Source organism: Panthera onca, chromosome B4 (assembly GCF_046562875.1).
Source record: "Panthera onca isolate mPanOnc1 chromosome B4, mPanOnc1 haplotype 2, whole genome shotgun sequence".
NCBI lineage: Eukaryota > Metazoa > Chordata > Mammalia > Carnivora > Felidae > Panthera > Panthera onca.
Window position 1 is genome coordinate 103305918 of NC_138345.1, and position 20408 is coordinate 103326325.

General features: G+C 34.4%; 1 protein-coding gene across 1 annotated transcript in view; it reads left to right on the plus strand.

Annotated features, from left to right (window-relative positions):
• The window catches only part of PTPRQ (protein tyrosine phosphatase receptor type Q), a 245430-nt gene that overhangs the window by 213486 nt on the left and 11536 nt on the right, over positions 1-20408 (plus strand). The window contains exons 44-48 of the mRNA XM_081796296.1: positions 2750-2840; positions 7794-7870; positions 14327-14461; positions 14660-14785; positions 15903-16051. Coding sequence (XP_081652422.1) covers positions 2750-2840; positions 7794-7870; positions 14327-14461; positions 14660-14785; positions 15903-16051 — 578 coding nt within the window. The remainder of the gene's footprint in view (positions 1-2749; positions 2841-7793; positions 7871-14326; positions 14462-14659; positions 14786-15902; positions 16052-20408) is intronic.

The window sequence follows — 20408 nt, forward strand, 5'->3', positions numbered from 1 at the left end:
AGTTAAGATTAATTTTATTGCTTTCAACATTCTATATACCTATAAAATTTAAATTATAATAATGCATAAGGTGTATATCAGAACTATAAATAAGCTTTTTTTAAAACTTGTGTGCATCTTTCCAAACTTAGCTGGTTATTTTGTATTATATAAGTAAAACGGATCTCTAAATGTCACCAAAAACTTTCTTTTTTTTTTTGCATGAAATTTTTAGTGTGTGAACTTATGAAACAAAGAATTAAGCAATTGGCTTGAATAATTCAGGATTATAATATTTCAGCCTCTCAGGGAATAATAACAAAATGTGAGAAGATTAATGGTATTTCCTACAGCTCTTTGGTTATGCTTCTTAAGTAATATTGGTCTGGACTTAACAAAATTGATGGTACCATAAAACTTTTCTTAGCATTTACACAGCGAGAACTCTCAATTTTTCAGGAGCAAAAGTGTAATTTCACTAGAATAAGAGCGAATATAATTACATTATGCATGACTGAGTAGATGAAAAGTTTTATTAGCAATAACATTTTCACATGTATTATGTTGAGAAAGTTTCTAGTTCAACTTTTTGGAGATCATGGTTTTGAGAACTTGTTTTTTTATATAAATATATAGGCAAACTTTATACATTTTATAAATATATCTATATATGTAAGGAACTTTTTAAAATTGTTTTTATCTTAATGATGTGTTAAGTTTTCTTTTTTTTTTAATTTTTTTTAACGTTTATTTATTTTTGAGACAGAGAGAGACAGAGCATGAACGGGGGAGGGGCAGAGAGAGAGAGGGAGACACAGAATCGGAAGCAGGCTCCAGGGTCTGAGCCATCAGCCCAGAGCCCGACGCGGGGCTCGAACTCACGGACCGTGAGATCGTGACCTGAGCTGAAGTCGGACGCTTAACCGACTGAGCCACCCAGGCGCCCCTAATGATGCATTAAGTTTTCAAAGCAAAATTATATTTTAATAAATAAATGCATATTTGATAAACTTTATAAATCAGGTCATACTCACTTATACATTAAATATTTATAAGCTTCTACTATATGATAGGCATTGTATTTAGCATATTGATGTATATATGAACTCAACACTCAATAGCCAAGTGACTTTGGGCAAATCACTTAAACTCTCTGTTCCTCAATATCTTCATTTGTAAAATAATACTATTTAACTCACTAAGTCGTGAATGCTAACATAATTGAATGTGTGTAACACTAAGAATCGTGGCTGACACGAGTATTAGCTATTATGATGATGACTTCTACCATAAAAGAAGTTCATACTGTGATAAGACATGCACAAAAAATACAAAAATACACTGTATCATGATAGAAATATGCAGGGAAAAGTGAGAACTGACTCTATTTGGATAGCAGTCAGAAAAGGCTTTACAAAAAGGTGACCTTTGAGATGAACTTTAGGACAAGCAGAAGACCAACAGATAGATAAAGGGGGAAGGGTTAAGGATGCAAAACAGTCCAACTCAACTAGGATCCCAATGAAAAGAGCAAACAATAAGAGAAAATGCTGAATAGGATGGTGGAGGCCCTATGTTCCCTGATAAGAAAAAGGCTGCCAAGTATAACATTACTATCCAAACAGTCAACCTGGTAATTGGGTATTAATTATCAAGGCCACAGTCATTTAAATCTGTAAGTGGAAACTACTATGTGAAAAAATTACAGAATAGAAGTACCACTTTTCAGATGATTTCCATTTCACCTTTTTTTCTGCCTCTATTTCATTGTCTGTTACGAATATACTGACATATACTCCTGACACCTTGACACAAGGAAGCTGTTCTGGGATTCCCTAGTTGGCTAATTTTTTTTTCCCTAAGACTTTTGTGCCAACACACGAGATTTCAGATGCTTACACTGTTTCTTTCCTCTAACCCATATCCATATGCAAAAGACTGTCCGGATTTTCTTTTTGAGGAAAAATAAGTGGGAAAGGGAGAATTACCTAATTAAAAGAAATTATTTATAATGATGTTGAAAAAGTTGTAAAAACACAAATTTTAATACTTTTTAAGGAATTTGGCAAGTTGAGACTTATTTCTAAACTGAAAACCTGTGAACTTTGTAAATATAAATCACCAGGTCAACAAAATAATGAACACGTTTTCTGGCACCAACTTTTTTAATGATGAGTGGATAATATCATGATCTTTTATCAAAATGTCAATAATGGATCTCCTTGACCCTTCCTCTGTGTCTGATAATTCTTAATCGCACCTTTGCGTTCCAGTATCGATTTAACAATGCCTACTGAGAACAGGAATTGACCTTTGACATGTTCTTAAACTGACCAGTGTTGTACCAATTAATAGGCATGAAATCACGCTGCCCGAGGAGAGAAAACAAAAAATAAATCACTGAACTCCCTTCCCCTACTAAGTAGACATTAAAATATTAAATAATACTCAGTGTGTACCTGATGAAACCATTAGTGAAGTATGGAGCAGGGTTATTATTAACATGGTTGCCACATCTTAGAGCTTCCCAAAATACAAAGAAATTATCCCAGAAAGACCAATAGTCCAAAAGACCAATTTTTTTCAGAATATTTTCAGTAAACATTTATATAAGTTCATTACTATTAATTTGATCTTGTTTCTGCAGTTATGAGAGGTGTTTTCAATTTAAAAGTAAAAGGGTTTAGAGTGAAGAATAGTCTTTTATTAAGTAGAATTTCTTGTTTTCCTCTGAAATAAATCTAAACTGTGAAATAACTTCATTCCACAGGAATTACCAAAATTTCTTCAGGATCTTTCTTCAACTGATGCTGATCTGCCTTGGAACAGAGCAAAAAACCGCTTTCCAAATATAAAACCATGTATGTGCACTTACTGCCTCTGGTTCTGACCTGCAAAATGTTTTAAAATGAGTACCAAATGCATCTTAGCATCTTTACTTCTTAAATTTATTATATTACATATTCATCAGATTACAATAATGCATTTTATTAGCAGTAATTTTCAAACTGTATCTCTTTTGCTTTGTTAATATTTATTGAAGTTAACATACATGATTTTCAGCTTGTTCACACAAGGTTCGCTTATGCAGGTGCAAGAAACTGTAGACCTAATAGTTTCTTAGCTTTGTAATTTAACCCAAGTAAGGAACCTCTCTAACATCTTCCTACAGATCCAGTTCTCAAATGAAAAGAGAAACATGTAACTTTGTGCATTAGTTTCCCTTAAAAGCAGGGCAGTGCTTTCTTACGGAATATAAAAAAATGCATTGCAAACTATTCACCGAAGATCGGAGTAAACGTATGCTTACCAGGATTGGTTTTACAAAGGAGGCAGGGTTGTGTCTCACCATAGTAAGCCATACTTCATTTTTCAATCAATGAGGAAAGAAACTGCATTGTTGTTTTAAGAATTAGCAGCGATGTGAAAGGAAAAATAATTATATTCCTCTGTTAATAATAGCTGTATGTTTGATATTACATATTTTGAACACGTGTGCCTACTGTCTGTATTCTGATACAATTCACTTCGTACTATGAAATAAACAAGTGCTATTTGTGGTGTTCTGAAATATTGTTAATATTGTTTCAAAATCTAGAATTTTTAAATATTCCTAATTTTAAAATATTCTAATATATAATAATATATAATATTATGTATTATAATGATACACAATATACAAATATAATATATAATAATATAATAGTAATATATATATTTTTCTATGTTCTATATTGGTAAAATCCTTACTTAAAAATTGAACTCTTCTGTCTAGGAAGACACAGACGTGGAGAAGGATACACTTGCAGAGTGTAAAATAATAAAGGATGTTGATAGGAAGACATGGACCAAATTCTGATATTCTAGAACTGGAGGATAACTGAGGCATGAAGTAAACAAATTTAGGGAAACGTGATATAGGAAGTAGTCATCTAGTGGAATCTGCTAATTCCCAAGAATTAGGATAGGATGAAAATGCAAATAGCCTTAATCACACAAAATCCTTTCTGGAACAAAGCAAATAATACGTGAATGACTTTAGGAGCAAGTTGACAAATCAGACACTATTGTAGGAATGACTGAATGTTAGTATTGCATCTCTAAATGTCTGTGTTTCTCAGTGGATCCTTTTGTTTTCCCTTTCAGAGAGTTAACCTGGGTCAGATGCATTATAAGTTTAAGAGATAGGGAATTTCTCATATTTTTATATTTGTCTCTATCTATATTTCTTCCATACTTGTTTGCTCCATTCCTATTCAATGCTTTTCAGTGAAAATGAATACTATAATCTAATTGAAAGACAGTTATTATGGAATATTTCATATCTATTTACATTCATATATTTGGCTGAAGTGATTTTTAATCCATCAGTATATATAAAATAAGTAAACCAAATATGGCTAACTTATTTCCAAAGATCAAAGGGTACCTAATTGAAAATATGTAGAAATTTGAGATGTTAGCAAAATGTTTTTTAAATGTGACATTTCAATCTTTTATTATTAAGATCCCAGTGCATTATTATCAGGATTCACATTATCACTATAATAAAAGTCAGACCACATAGCTTTATTACTTATAAGACAGGAAGAGAATAAGAGTGGTCAATGGAAGTAAATAAAAAACCTTAAAACAACAAGAAGATTTGAGGAGTATGATTGCCCCATTTCTTCAAATCTGAGGCTAAGACAAAAAATAATTGTTAATGGTAGGATTACACATCAAGGATGTTTGGAATATCATAATTAGAATTTCATGCATGTTTCACCTTTACTAGAGGCAAATGGACAATGTCTAATTGTTTTCTGCTTTCTTGATTTCAGTCCAGAAAAATTTATGGCACTTTTTCAAATAATGTATTACATCCACATTCAATATCTTTTCATGGATTTGTAGGGGAAAATTTTTTCTTAACTATCCTCTTAGAGAATTGGAGGTCCTATAAGAAATAATTTTATTAGGTAGATTTCTCTATTCTTCAAAAATGTTATTAGAATAATTAATTAATTCAATGAATACCTACTGCCTGCATATAGTAAAACTGCTAAGAATGTGTGGGCTCCAATGAAACTTGCTAGGCTGCAATCCTGTGTACCTACTAACAGCCTTAGTGACTATATGTACCATTCAGTGGTGTCCACCTCGTGAGCTTACTGTGAGGATTAATGGAGTAATTATTTAACCCACTCTGCACAGTACTGGAACATGCTCTCAATGTTAGTGCTTATGATTGTTGAATCAATAATAGATTGCTTATTTTTAAAAGCCACTAACTTTCTTGGTGAATAAGCTTTAGTAACAGGACTTTAGGGTCTATAGTCTGGACATAACAAGCACAGTTCCCTAACCTGGGTTAGAAGGCGAGCTATAAACTCACAGCCACCTCTATGGGTAAGCGTACCCCTGCCACACACACACAGTACAAGGAAATGAGATGTTTAAACTAAATATATTCTCCCGCTGTGCTCGCAGAGAAGCCATTAAGCTGAAGAAACGTTTTTTTCTCCCATAGAGAATGAATTCATTTTAATAGACTCTGAATTTTAGCTTGAGCCAGCTTAGTGAAGTACATTGTTTCCCCTGAGTAATGTAGGAAGTGGGATTTCAAATATCACAGTGCATTATAGAAGATATTAGCTTACAGGGCTTTAAGGTACTAGAATTAGCAGCAAATGCTTGCAAAAGAGATTTCCAAATCTCTGTTTGACAGGACACTATGACCTTCAGAAATGTTCCAACACCACGAAGAAAAGTTTAGCTTGCTGTTGACTCAGATAGTTATAAGCAGGCATATCAAGTGAATAGAAACCTGATGGGATCCCTTCCTAAGTTACAGGACTAGCCACAAGGTCATTAAAATAGTTATAGCACACCAAATTCAAAGTCTTTGAGGCATAAATCATTTGCATAAATTTGCTTAAACATTCCCCATCTCTAAACCTATAGGGCAGGTCATTTTAACTCTAACGATGCAGCATAGTCATTTAACAAGTAACATGTGTTTAAGCTTTAAGAACATGAGAGCATGTATCAAGTTCTACTCAGCTTTATAAGTTTCAGAAGCTTTCGTGTAAGTTTTCCTCAAGAAAATTCTAAAAATAAATATTATAACTATATATTATAGTTTAGGTAATGAAGGAGAAGAGAAGTTAAGGAATTCACCCAAGTCCATTTATATGGTAGATAACAGATGATTCATTTGGAATTCAAACCCAAAGCCATTTACCAATTGTTCCTCCACTACCAAGTGTCTTCCTCATGAGATTAGGAAAAAAAAAAAAAAAAAAAAAAACCCAACTTCAAAATAAAGATGTAGTAATGGTATTTTGTATCATTTTCATGACTAGTTAAAATTAGCACTGGACATTCTGACTGTAATACCAACATGGTAAATATCCTCACAAAAAATAATTTTGAACCCCTTTTTTGAAAAGAATAATGGTTAGGGGCATCTAGTTTTACCAGATCTTAAAATATTCTAAAGAATAATCATTAAAAGTTTGGTATTAAAGAAAGAATAGGCAGAAAAATTAATAGAAAGGAATAAATAGTCCAGAAATAGGCCTAAATGCATAGAGAAATCTAGTGTATAATAACAGTAGTATTTTGAGTAAGGGGGAATGATGGAATGTTAACAAATTGAGACTGTTGTTCCAAATGGCAACAAAGAAACAAACAATAAAAAATATATTTTAGCTCATTCCATAAAAAATAATAATAAATTCCAATGGATCAAAGATTGAAATAGTTAAAACAAAAGCAGAAAAACCCACTAAAGTTCTAGAAGAAATTATGAATGAATTTGTACAAATAAAAACATTGATGTGACCGACACCTTTGTATGAATGACACAAGAAGCCATAATTCCATGAGGAAAAATAATTAGAAATTTGATTATAAAAACATGTAAATTTTATGTATGGCAAGATAGCTAGCAGCTCCATTGATTGATAGACTAAAATAAATGACAAGAAGAAAATTTCATTCAATACATGTAAGCATATTTTCATTATAAAATATTTTTAATAGAAAAATAGTATAATATGAAAAGTCAGTTAAAAAAGTTATTTAAAATGGCCAATACACAAACAAATAACCTCAGATCAATTACATTCACATTTAAGGAAATAAAAATAAATATTATGAGATATAAATTTGTATCTACCAAAATATCATAAATTAAAATGTTTAATAATATCTTATGGTAGTGAAAATAAGAGGAAACAGAATTGTTCAAACACTTTTGTTTGGAGTATGAACTTATATAATTAGAGAACAGTTTGGCAATATCTTTCAAAATTTGAAATGCACAATACGATTTAGGAATTCTACTGCTGGTAATGCATTCTACAAATACACTGCAAATAGTTTAAATATATTTATTCGGCATTTTGCAATAACAAAATGAGATGAATTTAAATCATCATAAGAGTTAAATTAATATATCCAATCAGTGAAATACCATATGTTTAAAATAATGAGCTAGACATTTTGTCCATGATAATATGGAAAGACAAACATAGGTAAATGAAAAAAAATTGCAGAAAATTTGTGGTTTTTAACCACAATAATTCCATTTGTGGTTAATTTTTTATGAATATGTACAGAAGATTCTGGAAGTATGTACAAGAACATATTAATAGTCATTGTCTCTGGGCAGTGGAAGTATGAGATAAGAGGGAACTTCTTTAATTTTATGGCTATCTGTAATGTTCTATGTTATGTCATGAATTTCTTTGTATTATTTTTATAGGAAAGAAAGTAGTGGCAATTTTAAAAATGAATTAGCATTAATGTCTCATATTTTCCTCTAGATAATAATAACAGAGTGAAGCTGATAGCTGATGCTAGTATTCCAGGATCAGATTATATTAATGCCAGCTATGTTTCTGTAAGTCACCATTTTTTTGTTTTATATTCTTATAAAACATAAATACTTCAATTATATTACTCTTCCAACTATTTTAAATAAGAAATTAATTATAAACTCTATGGATTTTAATGTGCCAGTCCCTCACAACAACACTAGGTACCTCCCTTTTATAGATGGGGAAATGGAGGCTCCTAATAGAGATTGCAGTTTACCAACAATCATGTCACTAGTAAGTGACACAGGCCTTTCCACTATTTTATATTTGTCAGTATATTATTTGTGCATAAAAAGGTCTGTCAATCTCTCTTACAAAGAAAAAATCAGTCAAATAGATAGTTATGTCCATATAATATAAAAATAGCATGCTCTTTTTCCCATCTAGGTTTTCAGTCCTTCAATGGGACTATGATGTCATGTTCTACTTTTTATCCTCAGCTACCTGGAGAATGTGCACTCCATTGTACCTGCTCAAAGAACATAAATGAGGGGCACCTGAGTGGCTCAGTCAGTTACGCTTCTGACTGTTGATTTCAGCTCAGGTTATGATCTCATGGTTCGTGGGTTCAAGCCCTGTATTGGGTTCTGCACTGACAGTGCAAGGCCTGCTTGAGATTCTCTCTCTCTCCCTCTCTCTGCCCCTCCTCCGCTCGCTCTCTCATGCTCTCTCTCCCAAAAATAAATAAACATTAAAAAAAAAGGTGGGCACCTGGTGGCTCAGTCAGTTAAGCGTCCAACTTCAGCTCAGGTCATGGTCTCACAGTTTGTGGGTTCCAGCCCTACGTCGGGCTCTGTGCTGATGGCTAAGACTAGAGACTGCTTTGGATTCCATGTCTCCCTCTCTCTCTGCCCCTCCCCTGCTTGCACTCTGTCTCTCTCTCTCTCTCAAAAATAAACATAAAAATAATATAAAAATATAAAAGAACATAAATGAACCAACATGGGATGAATTTTGTGGCATGCCTAATGAACTATCTGGCACATCATAGATAATAAAAGCTTGCTGCATTGGATTGAAAATTGAATGAAACCAATGTGTTTTTAGGGCTTCCTCTCCTTCTCCATGGCTCTTTGACTTCTCAGTGCTCTTCCCTATCATAGGTATATGGAAACTTTAAATGCACCCAAGACCTCCACTTGGGTTGACACAACCACTCTGAGGAATCTCAGAGTTAGGAATTGCCCTTGTTCTTATTTAAGTCAACCATTCACCTTGGAACTGTCTCTTTAAAAATCCTATTAGCTTCTCTCAGCATTGATTCACCTACTTCCTCCTAAGGCAGATGATTCTATCTCTGAACAGCTCCAATATACAGTTGTTTTTTTTTAAAAATGAGATATGCTCCCGTATATTTTCACACCCTGGCTTTAATTCTAACATATAGCAAAGTTAACCATCCTTATCATGGTGACCCTACAGTCACCTGAGGATTTCCTCTACTGCCCCTAGTCTGTTTTTCTTTTCTTTTAATTTTTAACTTTATTTTTTTATTTTAATTTTAATTATTTTTAATATTTTAGTTAGTTAACATACAGTGCAATATTGGTTTCAGAAGTAGAATTCAGTGATTCATCACTTACATGCAACACCCGGTGCTCATCATAAGTGCCCTCCTTAGTACCCATTACCCATCTAGCCCATTTCCCACCCACCTCCCTCCATCAAACCTCAGTTTGTTCTCTGTTGTGAAGAGTCTCTTGTGGTTTATTTCCCTTTATTCTCTCTACCCCCTTTCCATATGTTCATCTGTTTTGTTTCCTAAATTCCACATATGAGTGAAATTAATGGTAATTGTCATCCTCTGACTGACTTCTCTTAGCATAATACACTCTAGCTCCATCTACAATAGTTGCAAATGGCAAGATCTCATTCTTTTTGATGGCTGAGTCATATTCCATTGTGTGTATATACCACATCTTTTTTTTTTAATATACGAAATTTATTGTCAAATTGGTTTCCATACAACACCCAGTGCTCATCCCAAAAGATGCCCTCTTCAATGCCCATCACCTACCCACCCCTCCCTCCCACCCCCCATCAACCCTCAGTTTGTTCTCAGTTTTTAAGAGTCTCTTATGCTTTGGCTCTCTCCCACTCTAACCTCTTTTTTTTTCCTTCCCCTGCCCCATGGGTTTCTGTTAAGTTTCTCAGGATCCACATAAGAGTGAAACCATATGGTATCTGTCTTTCTCTGTATGGCTTATTTCACTTAGCATCACACTCTCCAGTTCCATCCACGTTGCTACAAAGGGGCATATTTCATTCTTTCTCATTGCCACATAGTACTCCATTGTGTATATAAACCACAATTTCTTTATCCATTCATCAGTTGATGGACATTTAGGCTTTTTTCACAATTTGGCTATTGTTGAGAGTGCTGCTATAAACATTGGGGTGCATATGTAGATGGTGTACCCCTTCTAATCTGTATTTTTGTATCCTTTGGGTAAATACCTACTGGTGCAATTGCTGGATTGTAGGGTAGTTCTATTTTTAGTTTCTTGAGGAAACTCCATACTATTCTCCAGAGTGGCCGCACCTGTATACATTCCCAGCAACAGTGCAAGAGGTTTCCCCTTTCTCTGCATCCTCGCCAACATCTGTTGTTTCTTGTGTTGTTAAGTTTAGCCATTCTGACCAGTATGAGGTGGTATCTCAATGTGGTTTTGATGTGTATTTCCCTGATGATGTGTGATTTTTGAGCATCTTTTCATCTGTCTGTTAGCCATCCGGATGTCTTCTTTGGAAAGGTGTCTATTCATATATTCTGCCCATTTATTAACTGGGTTGTTTGTTTTTTGCTGCCCATAGTCTTTTATTATTTTCTTGTTCATAGGTCTTCACTCCCAGGCCTGCCATTGCCTTTGGTCTCACTGGAACTCTGCTTACGTGATGCTCCGTCCTGCCTTGAAACCTCTGTTAAGGGGGGAAAATTCATTCTGAGTTCTATATTGATTAATTATAACTCCATAATTACAGTCATATATTGGGTCCTATTGTGAAAGAAATAAATAATTGGAGAATTTAAGATTTATTAATCTTAATTATTAATAGGGGAAGTGAGGGAGGGTTCAGAGGAGTTAAGGGATCTTTTGAATATTTATGCAAAAACTTTAAATCAAGCCTATTTTTCTGCAAGAATTTTAAATCCATTTTGAAAAGCCACACACATTTTCTGTTGCAGTAAGAATATTTTAGCCACTTATGAAATTATTAATTCCCTTGAAAATGTAATTCTTCTCTAAAGATTTTGGTGAAATCTTGTGATTATTAATTTTCATTGTAGCCTAAACTCTATAGCATGCTGAAGTTTTACTTTGATTTACAGAATGATGCATATATGCATTTAACTTTAATCAATGTGCTAATGATCATGTGTTTTGTGATACTATAGAACAGGACAAAGGCAAATAATTGTATCAGTGATGTATTGATTTGTATAATTTTTATTCCCCAATAAGTACGTACAAAAGAATAGCTCACATCCTCTAATGTTCAACCAGATAGAGGGTAACAGTATAGGGCATGAATGTGATTACAAAGGAAACTGATGGTTTTAGTAGGTATAACTAAACCTACACAGATTACATAAACAAAGGAATATTCATGAAACCCCAGTGTCCCTTCTAAATATTATAGGTTGTCAGGAAACAGCCATAAGAAGATGATAATGCAGGGTGAGCAATAAACTAAGAATTCTGAATATATATATCCTGCTATAATCAAGTGATGTTGTAATATAATAAATCTTACAACAAAGTCACTATGACCCACATGTAATGATATTCAAAATCATTACTGAGCTGCATGGTAAGCAGGCTCTGATGGAAAGCACCCTACATTAAGGAAGATTTCAGAATTGGAGTGGGCAGTATATTGTTGCTCTTAGCTTTCGGGTAAATCTTTGCTTGAAATGCCAGGAACAGATGGAAATAGAAAAGCCATTAAATCAGTGTCCCTTACTTCACCATCCCCAAAGTCAGGCAGTCTTCCCTCAGAAAGAGTGAAGACTTCTCAGAAATATACATCTGATATTTCCCCCCACTCCCCAATTTGTTCCATGGTACCTCCATCTGAAAGTTCATGAACACTTTTCCAGAAGCAAAAGACAGGAGCCATCTACAAAGGAAAACTGTACAGGGAGGTAAGGAAGAAAGCAAAATAACTACTCTTCAGATGGAAAAGCAGCACACCAAGTCTGGGGAAAGGAAAAGGGAAGACCAGAAGGTGGTCTGAGGGAAATACCTTAAGATTGGGAAACTCCAGGCCAGGGTCTGTAACTAGATTAATATGTGTTTATCCCTCTGCCCTTGGCTGTTCTTGGGAATTGTGCTCCTGAAGCTAGGACTCACAAAGAGCTTGGAACATTTCGATAGTGGATAGACTGTGGGAGAGAGGTAGGGAGGAAAAAAGATACTGCATCCCTATAAACAGCCACTAACTTTACAAATGAGTTTAGAAATATTTTCAAGAGAGCTAACAATAATAACACTATGCAATGGGACATGAGAAAGTCATCAAAACCTCACAATTATCTCTCTTGTCAACTTGAGATGCCTGAAATTACTTTAACTTAAGGATATATTTTTACTATAATTAGAAATTAAGTATTAAACCCATGATGAAAATGAACTGTAATAACATCAGAAACAGATTTGTCCCTACTTTGATAGAATACTATAGTACCAAAGGACATTTAGTCCCTAAAAAAAGTGAAATGCAAATGACTGGCAAAAACATTTTATAAATCGAATGATTACCATTCGATTACCATTATTCAATTACCATAATTACCATTACTCATCCTTGAAACACTTCCTTCATTGGGTATCCAGGACATCATTCTCTCGATTTTCCATCTACAACTTTGACTCTTTCCTCTCAGTCTCATTGGTTCTCTGTTATCTCCTCCACCACCAAACAGTGGAATTATCTAGAGCCCAATTCTTGTATTTATGATTTCTTTCCAAATGCATTTCCTCATGATTTCATCCATTATTGTGTTTTAACTGAGACCTATGCAATGATTACTTTCGAATTATGCATCCAGTTTGGATGTCTTCCTGAATTTCAGACTCATATACCCAATTGCCTTCATGATATTCCCACTTGAATATCTAACAAGGATTTCAGGTTTAATATGTCAATTATAAATTCCTAATTTTCCCTTCAAATCTACATCCAGAAGTCTTCCCCATCTTCCTCTGAAATTCTTATACCCGATATCCAGTCCGTCAGCAAATTCTCTTGACTCTGTCTTCAAAATATATCCATATCTTATCACTTCTTACCATCCCCATTGCTGCCAGCCAAATTACCCCTGTGGTTGGATTGTTGCAATAACCTTCTAACCACTCTCCTTCTTTCACCTTTTTAAAAACATATGTATGTATGTATGTATGTATGTATGTATGTATTTATTTATTTATTTGGAAAGAGAGTAAGCAAGCACACGAGCAGGGGAAGGCAGAGAGAAAGAAAGAGAGAATCCCAAGTAGGCTCCATGCTGTCAGTGCAGAGCCTGATGTGGAGCTCCATCCCACAAACTGAGATCATGACCTGAGCCAAAATCAAGAATCAGACTTGTTTAATGAGCCACCCAGGTACCCCCTCCTTTCACTGTTTAACCGCTATAGGCTGGTCTTCTTACAGAAACCAGAGTAAAACTGCTAAACCATATAGAGTGTATGCTTTGAACACTGTATGTTGAAAGCCTTTCATCAGGTTTCTGTATCATCCAGAGTAAAAACCAGTCTTATAATTATCTACTAGGATGTAAAGTACCCTTATCCTCCTTCCCCTGTTCTTTCTTACGTCATCTTCTATAACTGTCTTCCCTCATTTACTCCATTCCAGCCACTTGCTATTAAATTCTAGACATATTATTCCTCTAATGCTGTCACACTTGACTTCGTACCTGGAATACCTTCCCCCAAATCCTGCAGAGCTTATTCCCTTCCTTCTTCACATTTTCCCTAAGATATTACCCATGAGTCTTTTCTGAACACCATATTTTCTGAAAACCCTCTTTCATAGCACTTATCACTTTAAAAATTCTGTGTAATTTGGTTATTTAATGGACTTATTAATAGACTTAATGTCTATCTCCCCCTAACTAGAATATAAGATAAATGAGAAGAAGAATTTTAGTGTCTTTGCCAGGGCTTGAATCCCCAATTCCTAGAACAGTGTCTAGCACACAGTAGGAACTCATAAATATTATTTCAATGGAAGAATGTACATCTTTTAATACTGTAAAGAAATTGAACAAAATATTAATGGTACTTCATTCAAGATAGTGAATTTGTAGGTGAATTCAACATTCTATTATATATTTTACAACCAGTATATTTTTATGTATTGCATATATATATATATATATATATATATATATATATATATATACATACATATATATATATATATATATATATATATATATATATATATTTAATGTTGTAATTATATCCTTTTAGGGCTACCTATGTCCAAATGAATTTATTGCCACCCAAGGTCCATTACCAGGAACAGTTGGGGATTTTTGGAGAATGGTGTGGGAAACCAGAGCAAAAACATTAGTAATGCTAACACAGTGTTTTGAAAAAGGACGGGTAAGTTATTTAAAAATCTTTCACAAGATGTTATCTTACAATTGTCTTAATATATGTGTGACAATTTCAGCTAATGCTGTGAGTCATCAATAACTTAGACATCTGTCTATGAGGCAGTTTTAACTTAGTAGCAATAACTGTGATATATATTCTAATATAACAGTGGTTCTTATGACTGGTGATTTTCTCTGAATACAGATCAGATGCCATCAGTATTGGCCAGAGGACAACAAACCAGTTACTGTCTTTGGAGATATAGTGATTACAAAGCTAATGGAGGATGTTCAAATAGATTGGACCATCAGGGATCTGAAAATTGAAAGGGTAAAAAAAGGCAATGGCGGGGAACACAATAGTAAATATGAGTCTCTAAATGTCTAGAAGTAAAATTAATTCCCAGAACTTCCCCTTGCAACAATACCTCTACATTCAACAGTGCTTTCCTAATATTTTCTAAACCAAAGTTTTTAGTTGGTAACTGACCTCAATATCTGTGTCACTTTGTTTAATTCCAAATCTCATGGTTAAAGTTTACATTAACCAATTATCACCAAATTGTTAGGTAGACAAAGGAAAAAAAGAAGGAAATAACTAGATTGTTAGGTTTTTATTTTATGAAGAAACTATAATATTTGACTTAAAACAGGAATTTCCTTAATCAGTAATCTCTTTCCTCATCTTAATAATTTGATTTTCTATTTAATCCAGAACCAACACATAAGGTATAGTATGGGATCCCACTTACCAGTTTGTATAAATGCCTATACACACAGAAAACGATCTAAGGAAATTTATACTTTCTAACATTATCAGACACTCATTACCTGTGTTTTGAATAATAGGTGAATGTGTTTGCATTTTGGAACAAAATTGGTTTTTTTTTATTTTTAATTTGTAAATGTTTATTCTTGAGGGAGAGAGACAGAGACAGAGAGTGAGTGGGGAAGGTTCAGAGCGAGAGAGAGAGAGAGGGAGACACAGAATCTGAAGCAGGCTCCAGGCTCTGAGCTCAGCACAGAACCTGACATGGGGCTTGAACTCACAAACCGTGAGATCATGACCTGAGCCAAAGTCGGATGCTTAACCGACTGAACCATGCTTCACCAATTAAACCACCCAGGTGCCCCGGAACAAAATTGTTTTAAACTCTACAATTCTTGTCCTACGAAATGTTACACTACATTTGAATATAAACACTCTATATTATCCTCTGTTTGTAAGCTTTTTTATTGTTGCCATTCATGCTGAAAGGCAATTTGCTTTATTGTAGCAATAATAGAAGACCTGTCTTGCAGGAAATCATGAAAACATAGTTTCTTCCGTTTGGTAAATAGTCATTTTTAAAAGATCACCTTCAAAAGCTAAGACATAGCTGCCTTAAACCTTCATTGTGGTACTTTAATAATTGTATCGTGCTTCTTTAATCTGTCATGTTGCCTAGCATGGAGATTGTATGACTGTGAGACAGTGCAACTTTACTGCTTGGCCTGAGCATGGAGTCCCTGAAAACAGTGCCCCTCTGGTTCACTTTGTAAAGTTGGTTCGAGCAAGCAGAGCACATGACACAACACCTATGATTGTTCACTGCAGGTAAGGAAGATATTTTCAGAACCTTATATGAAACACTAGAAATGGCATTTAAACCCAATTATCATGATACCATTGATAAGGGAACTTTCCTGAAGTCTTGACTGGATTATGCCTCTCAAAGGAAAGTCTTTAATTTTTTTTTAATTGTAGCCCCTTGATGTGTGTGTATGGTGTCGTGTGTGTGTGTTTGTGTGTGTGTGTGTGTGTGTAGGATTTTAAGAATTTTACAAATAAACATCAGATCCTTTATTATTTCAATTGGCATTAGTCTACTATCATAATTTAATTTTTTGTAAAAAGAATTTTTAGATTTGAGTTGTAAAGAATAAAAGAAAATGAACTTTAAAATAAAGATTAAATTGGGTGACCAACCCAAGTATTATAACAAATTTGGACGAACTTTAGCTACTCTCATGTCCTTCTTTGGCTGCTTTTTGAACATGGTTAAGAGAATATAACTGCAAGTTGAAAATTGTCTCCTCATTTTCATTGGTATTTAATACTTAGAAATAAAATTCAAGGTTTTTAGCATTCAGAGTTTTTCTGGACAGATTGATTTAATTTGTGTTTTCTAACATGATAGAACAAGACTTTCTAACAAGTCTCAACTTGTGTCTCTTCAACAATTGGTTTGTAAATAGAGAAAAAGTGGATAATAATACACTATTTTATGATTCCATTTACATGAGACGCCTAGAATAGGTAAATTCATAGAGACAGAAAGTAAAATTGTGGTTACCAGGGACTTGAGGGAGAGAGAGATGGGGAGTTATAATGCGTATGTTGTTTAGTTAGTTGTTTCATGAGAACTTCTGCTTGGGATGATGAAAAAGTTCTGAAAATGGATAGTGGTGATGGTTGCACAATGTTGTGAATGTGTTTCATGCCAACTGAGTTGTGTACTTAAATATGGTTAAAATGGTAAATTGTTTGTTACATGTCTATTACTGCAATAAAATTATTAGGTAACAGTACTTAATCACATTAATAATTAATAAATTATTAATTATAATTTTTCCAATAACTGATAATTTTTCTAACAGGTGTATGCTATAATCAGTCTGGTTAAAGATGTAAGAATATATTAATCCATCCAAGTTTTTTACTTTTATTTAGAGGAGAAAATTCAATATGTGATTTAAATGATTATATATTTTCTAGGAATATTTTACATTTTTTTAATTATAAAGGTAATACATAAATGCTTGCTCATTGCAAAATATCTAAACAATATTTATGTTTAAAAAGCATACAGAACAAAGATTAAAAGCCTCATTTTTACTGTCTTATTTCCATTTCCCCTCCCTAAACATAACATTTTCATCAAAATAGTGTATGATATAAATAGATTAACAGCTTGCTTCTAAAGTCAACTATTCCTGTTAAGCTGGGTCATTGATGATTAAAATTTTTAATGAACAGTAGCTGCCTTTAGCTTCTTTGTGTCTTGCACATATACTGACACTAACATCCATTAGAAAAGAAAAGTACCTAATCCCTTATAGCCTCAAAAAGAGTAGAGAGCATGGGGCTCAGTCAGTTAAGTGTCCAACTTTGGCTCAGGTCATGACCTTGCAGTCCATAGGTTCAAGCCCCACGTCGAGCTCTGTGCTGACAACTCAAAGCCTAGAGCCTGCTTTGGATTTTGTGTCTCCCTTTCTCTCTGCACCTCGCCCCTCATGTCTCTCTCTCTCTCTCTCCTTCAAAAATAAACATTAAAAAATTAAAAAAAAAAAAGAGTAGAGAGCAGATAGTAGCTACACTGTGATGAACATAGCATAATCTATAGACTTAACCAAATCACTATGTTGTATACCTGAAACTAATGTCACATTGTGTGTCAATTATACTTCAATAGAAAGACAGAGAGAGAGAGAGAGAGAGAGAGAGAGTCTCCCCCTTTGTAATAGAAATGGATGAAATATCAGAAAAAAGAATGCTCAAATTAATAATTCTCTTTGGTATCATTTAAAACTGTCTACTAAATTTTTATCTCTAACCCCAGCTTCTCACCTCAACTTAGATGTGCATTTAACTGCCAATTTAATGTGACAACCTGAATGACCACAAAACTGAAAATTTGATGTGTCCAAAACAGAACACTTGATTCAATCTCCAACCTCACTCCACCTTCTCAGTCCCCTCTTGGTAAACTGCAAGTCCACTCCCCATGGTGCCAGAACCCGGGGTCATCCCTGACTCTGCCCTTGCTCTCGCTCTCCACTTGCGGCCCTGAAGCAAGTACTCTGATGCCTCTCCCCTCTCACCTCTCCACGGCAGTCCCCCGGCCCTGAGCTCCTTGCTCTTCTTCCAACATGCAGAACATGCTCCACGCACACCTCCCCAGACACACCCTCCGGCTGCAGTGCTCCTCTCACACTGTGTGCTCCCTTTTGCGAGTTTCTTTCCAAATATTACATAATCAGAGACACCTTCTCCTTAACCTGATTTCTCTTTCTTCATAGCGCTTATTACCTCCAGGCACATTCTATGCAGTATTTGTGTAGTGCCCTTCACTGTCCTCTAGAAAATAAGCTCCTCAAGTGCAGGGACTTTGGATTGTTGTTCATAGCTGCACCCCAGATGCCTGGACAGGGTCTGACATTCAAAATATATTGAATAATGTAATTACCAATTACTCTGTTCAGGCATGTGTATATATGTGTTACCATAATTGGATTTATGTTGTAATGCTCATTATTTCGTATATGGCTGAATCATGGGAAATTGCTAAGATTCAGTTATTTCTTACCTACAAAAATGGCAATTTTATGTTGTTCAAAGTAACATTTATAAGACTAGGTGGCCTTCCCTGTGTCTTTTTTTTCTTTTTTTTATATTTACTTCCTGTGTTAACCGTTCAAATAGCTATGAGTCTTTTTCTTCTAATGGGAATTTCTGCATAAATCTTGTCAAGTTTATCAGTTCATGATTTCTATGGAGCACATACTTGTCCGTGGGTATGAAACTAATTTCTTTTTTTTAATTAAAAAAACTTTTTTTTACATTTATTTATTTTTGAGAGACAGAGAGAGACAGAACACTAGTCGGAGAGGGATAGAGAGAGAGGGAGACCCAGAATCCAAAGCAGGCTCCAGGCTCTGAGCTGTCAGCACACAACCTGATGCGGGGCTCAAACTCACAAACCATAAGATCGTGACCTGAGCTGAAGTCAAATGCTTAACTGACTGAGCCACCCAGGCAACCCTAAGCTAATTTCTTAAAAGGAAACAGCTTTTCAATTTTATTATCTATAGGAAGTAAAAAAAATTCTAAGAAAAGAAAGTGAAAAGAACAGATGAGAGACTGCCAGTAAGAAGCAGAGTAAATGCTATAGGGCTAAGAGTTGGCATTTTTAATATTCAGCATTTCTATTCGTAACCAAAAATATGTGCAATACAAAGTTTCTGGTGTTAAAAATGTTCAACAGTTTAAAAAAAAACTTCTTGATATGTATGTATATATAATGGAATATTACTCAGCCATCAAAAGGAATGAAATCTTGCCATTTGCAATGATGTGGATGGAGCTAGAATATATTATGCTAAGTGAAATAAGTCATTCAGAGAAAGACAGATACCATATGATTTCATTCATATGTGGAACTTAAGGAACAAAACAGATGAACACAGGGGAAGGAAAAATAAAGAAAAAGGCAAACCATAAGAGACTCTTAACTATAGAGAACAAACTGAAAGTTGATGGAAGGCAGGTGAGTGGAAGATGGGCTAAATGGGTGATGGGGATTAAGGAGGGCACTTGTGAGGACCACTGGGTGTTGTATGTAAGTGTTAAATCACTAAATTCTACTCCTATAACCATTATTACACTACATGTTAACTAACTACAATTTAAATAAAAACTTGAAACAAACAAATCATCTGTATACTTCTCCAAATATACCCCTTAAAATATTATGAAAGAAGAGGAAACGTTCAACTGGTTAAAAAAAAATAGCATGGATTGAAGAGACAGAGGAGACAATAGCTGAATTAGAAGATAAAATTATGGAAAAAGAGGAAGCTGAGAAAAAGAGAGAAAAAAATCCAGGAGTATGAGGGGAGAATTAGAGAACTAAGTATTGCAATCAAATGGAACAATATCTGTATTATAGGAATTCCAGAAGAGGAAGAGAGAGAGAAAGGGGCTGAAGGTGTACTTGAACAAATCATAGCTGAGAACTTCCCTGATATGGGGAAGAAAACAGGCATTGAAATCCAAGAGGTACAGAGAACTCCCTTCAGATATAACTTTAATCGATCTTCTGTACACCATATCATAGTGAAACTGGCAAAATACAAGGATAAAGAGAGAATTCTGAAAGCAGCTAGGGATAAACAGGCCCTAACATACAAAG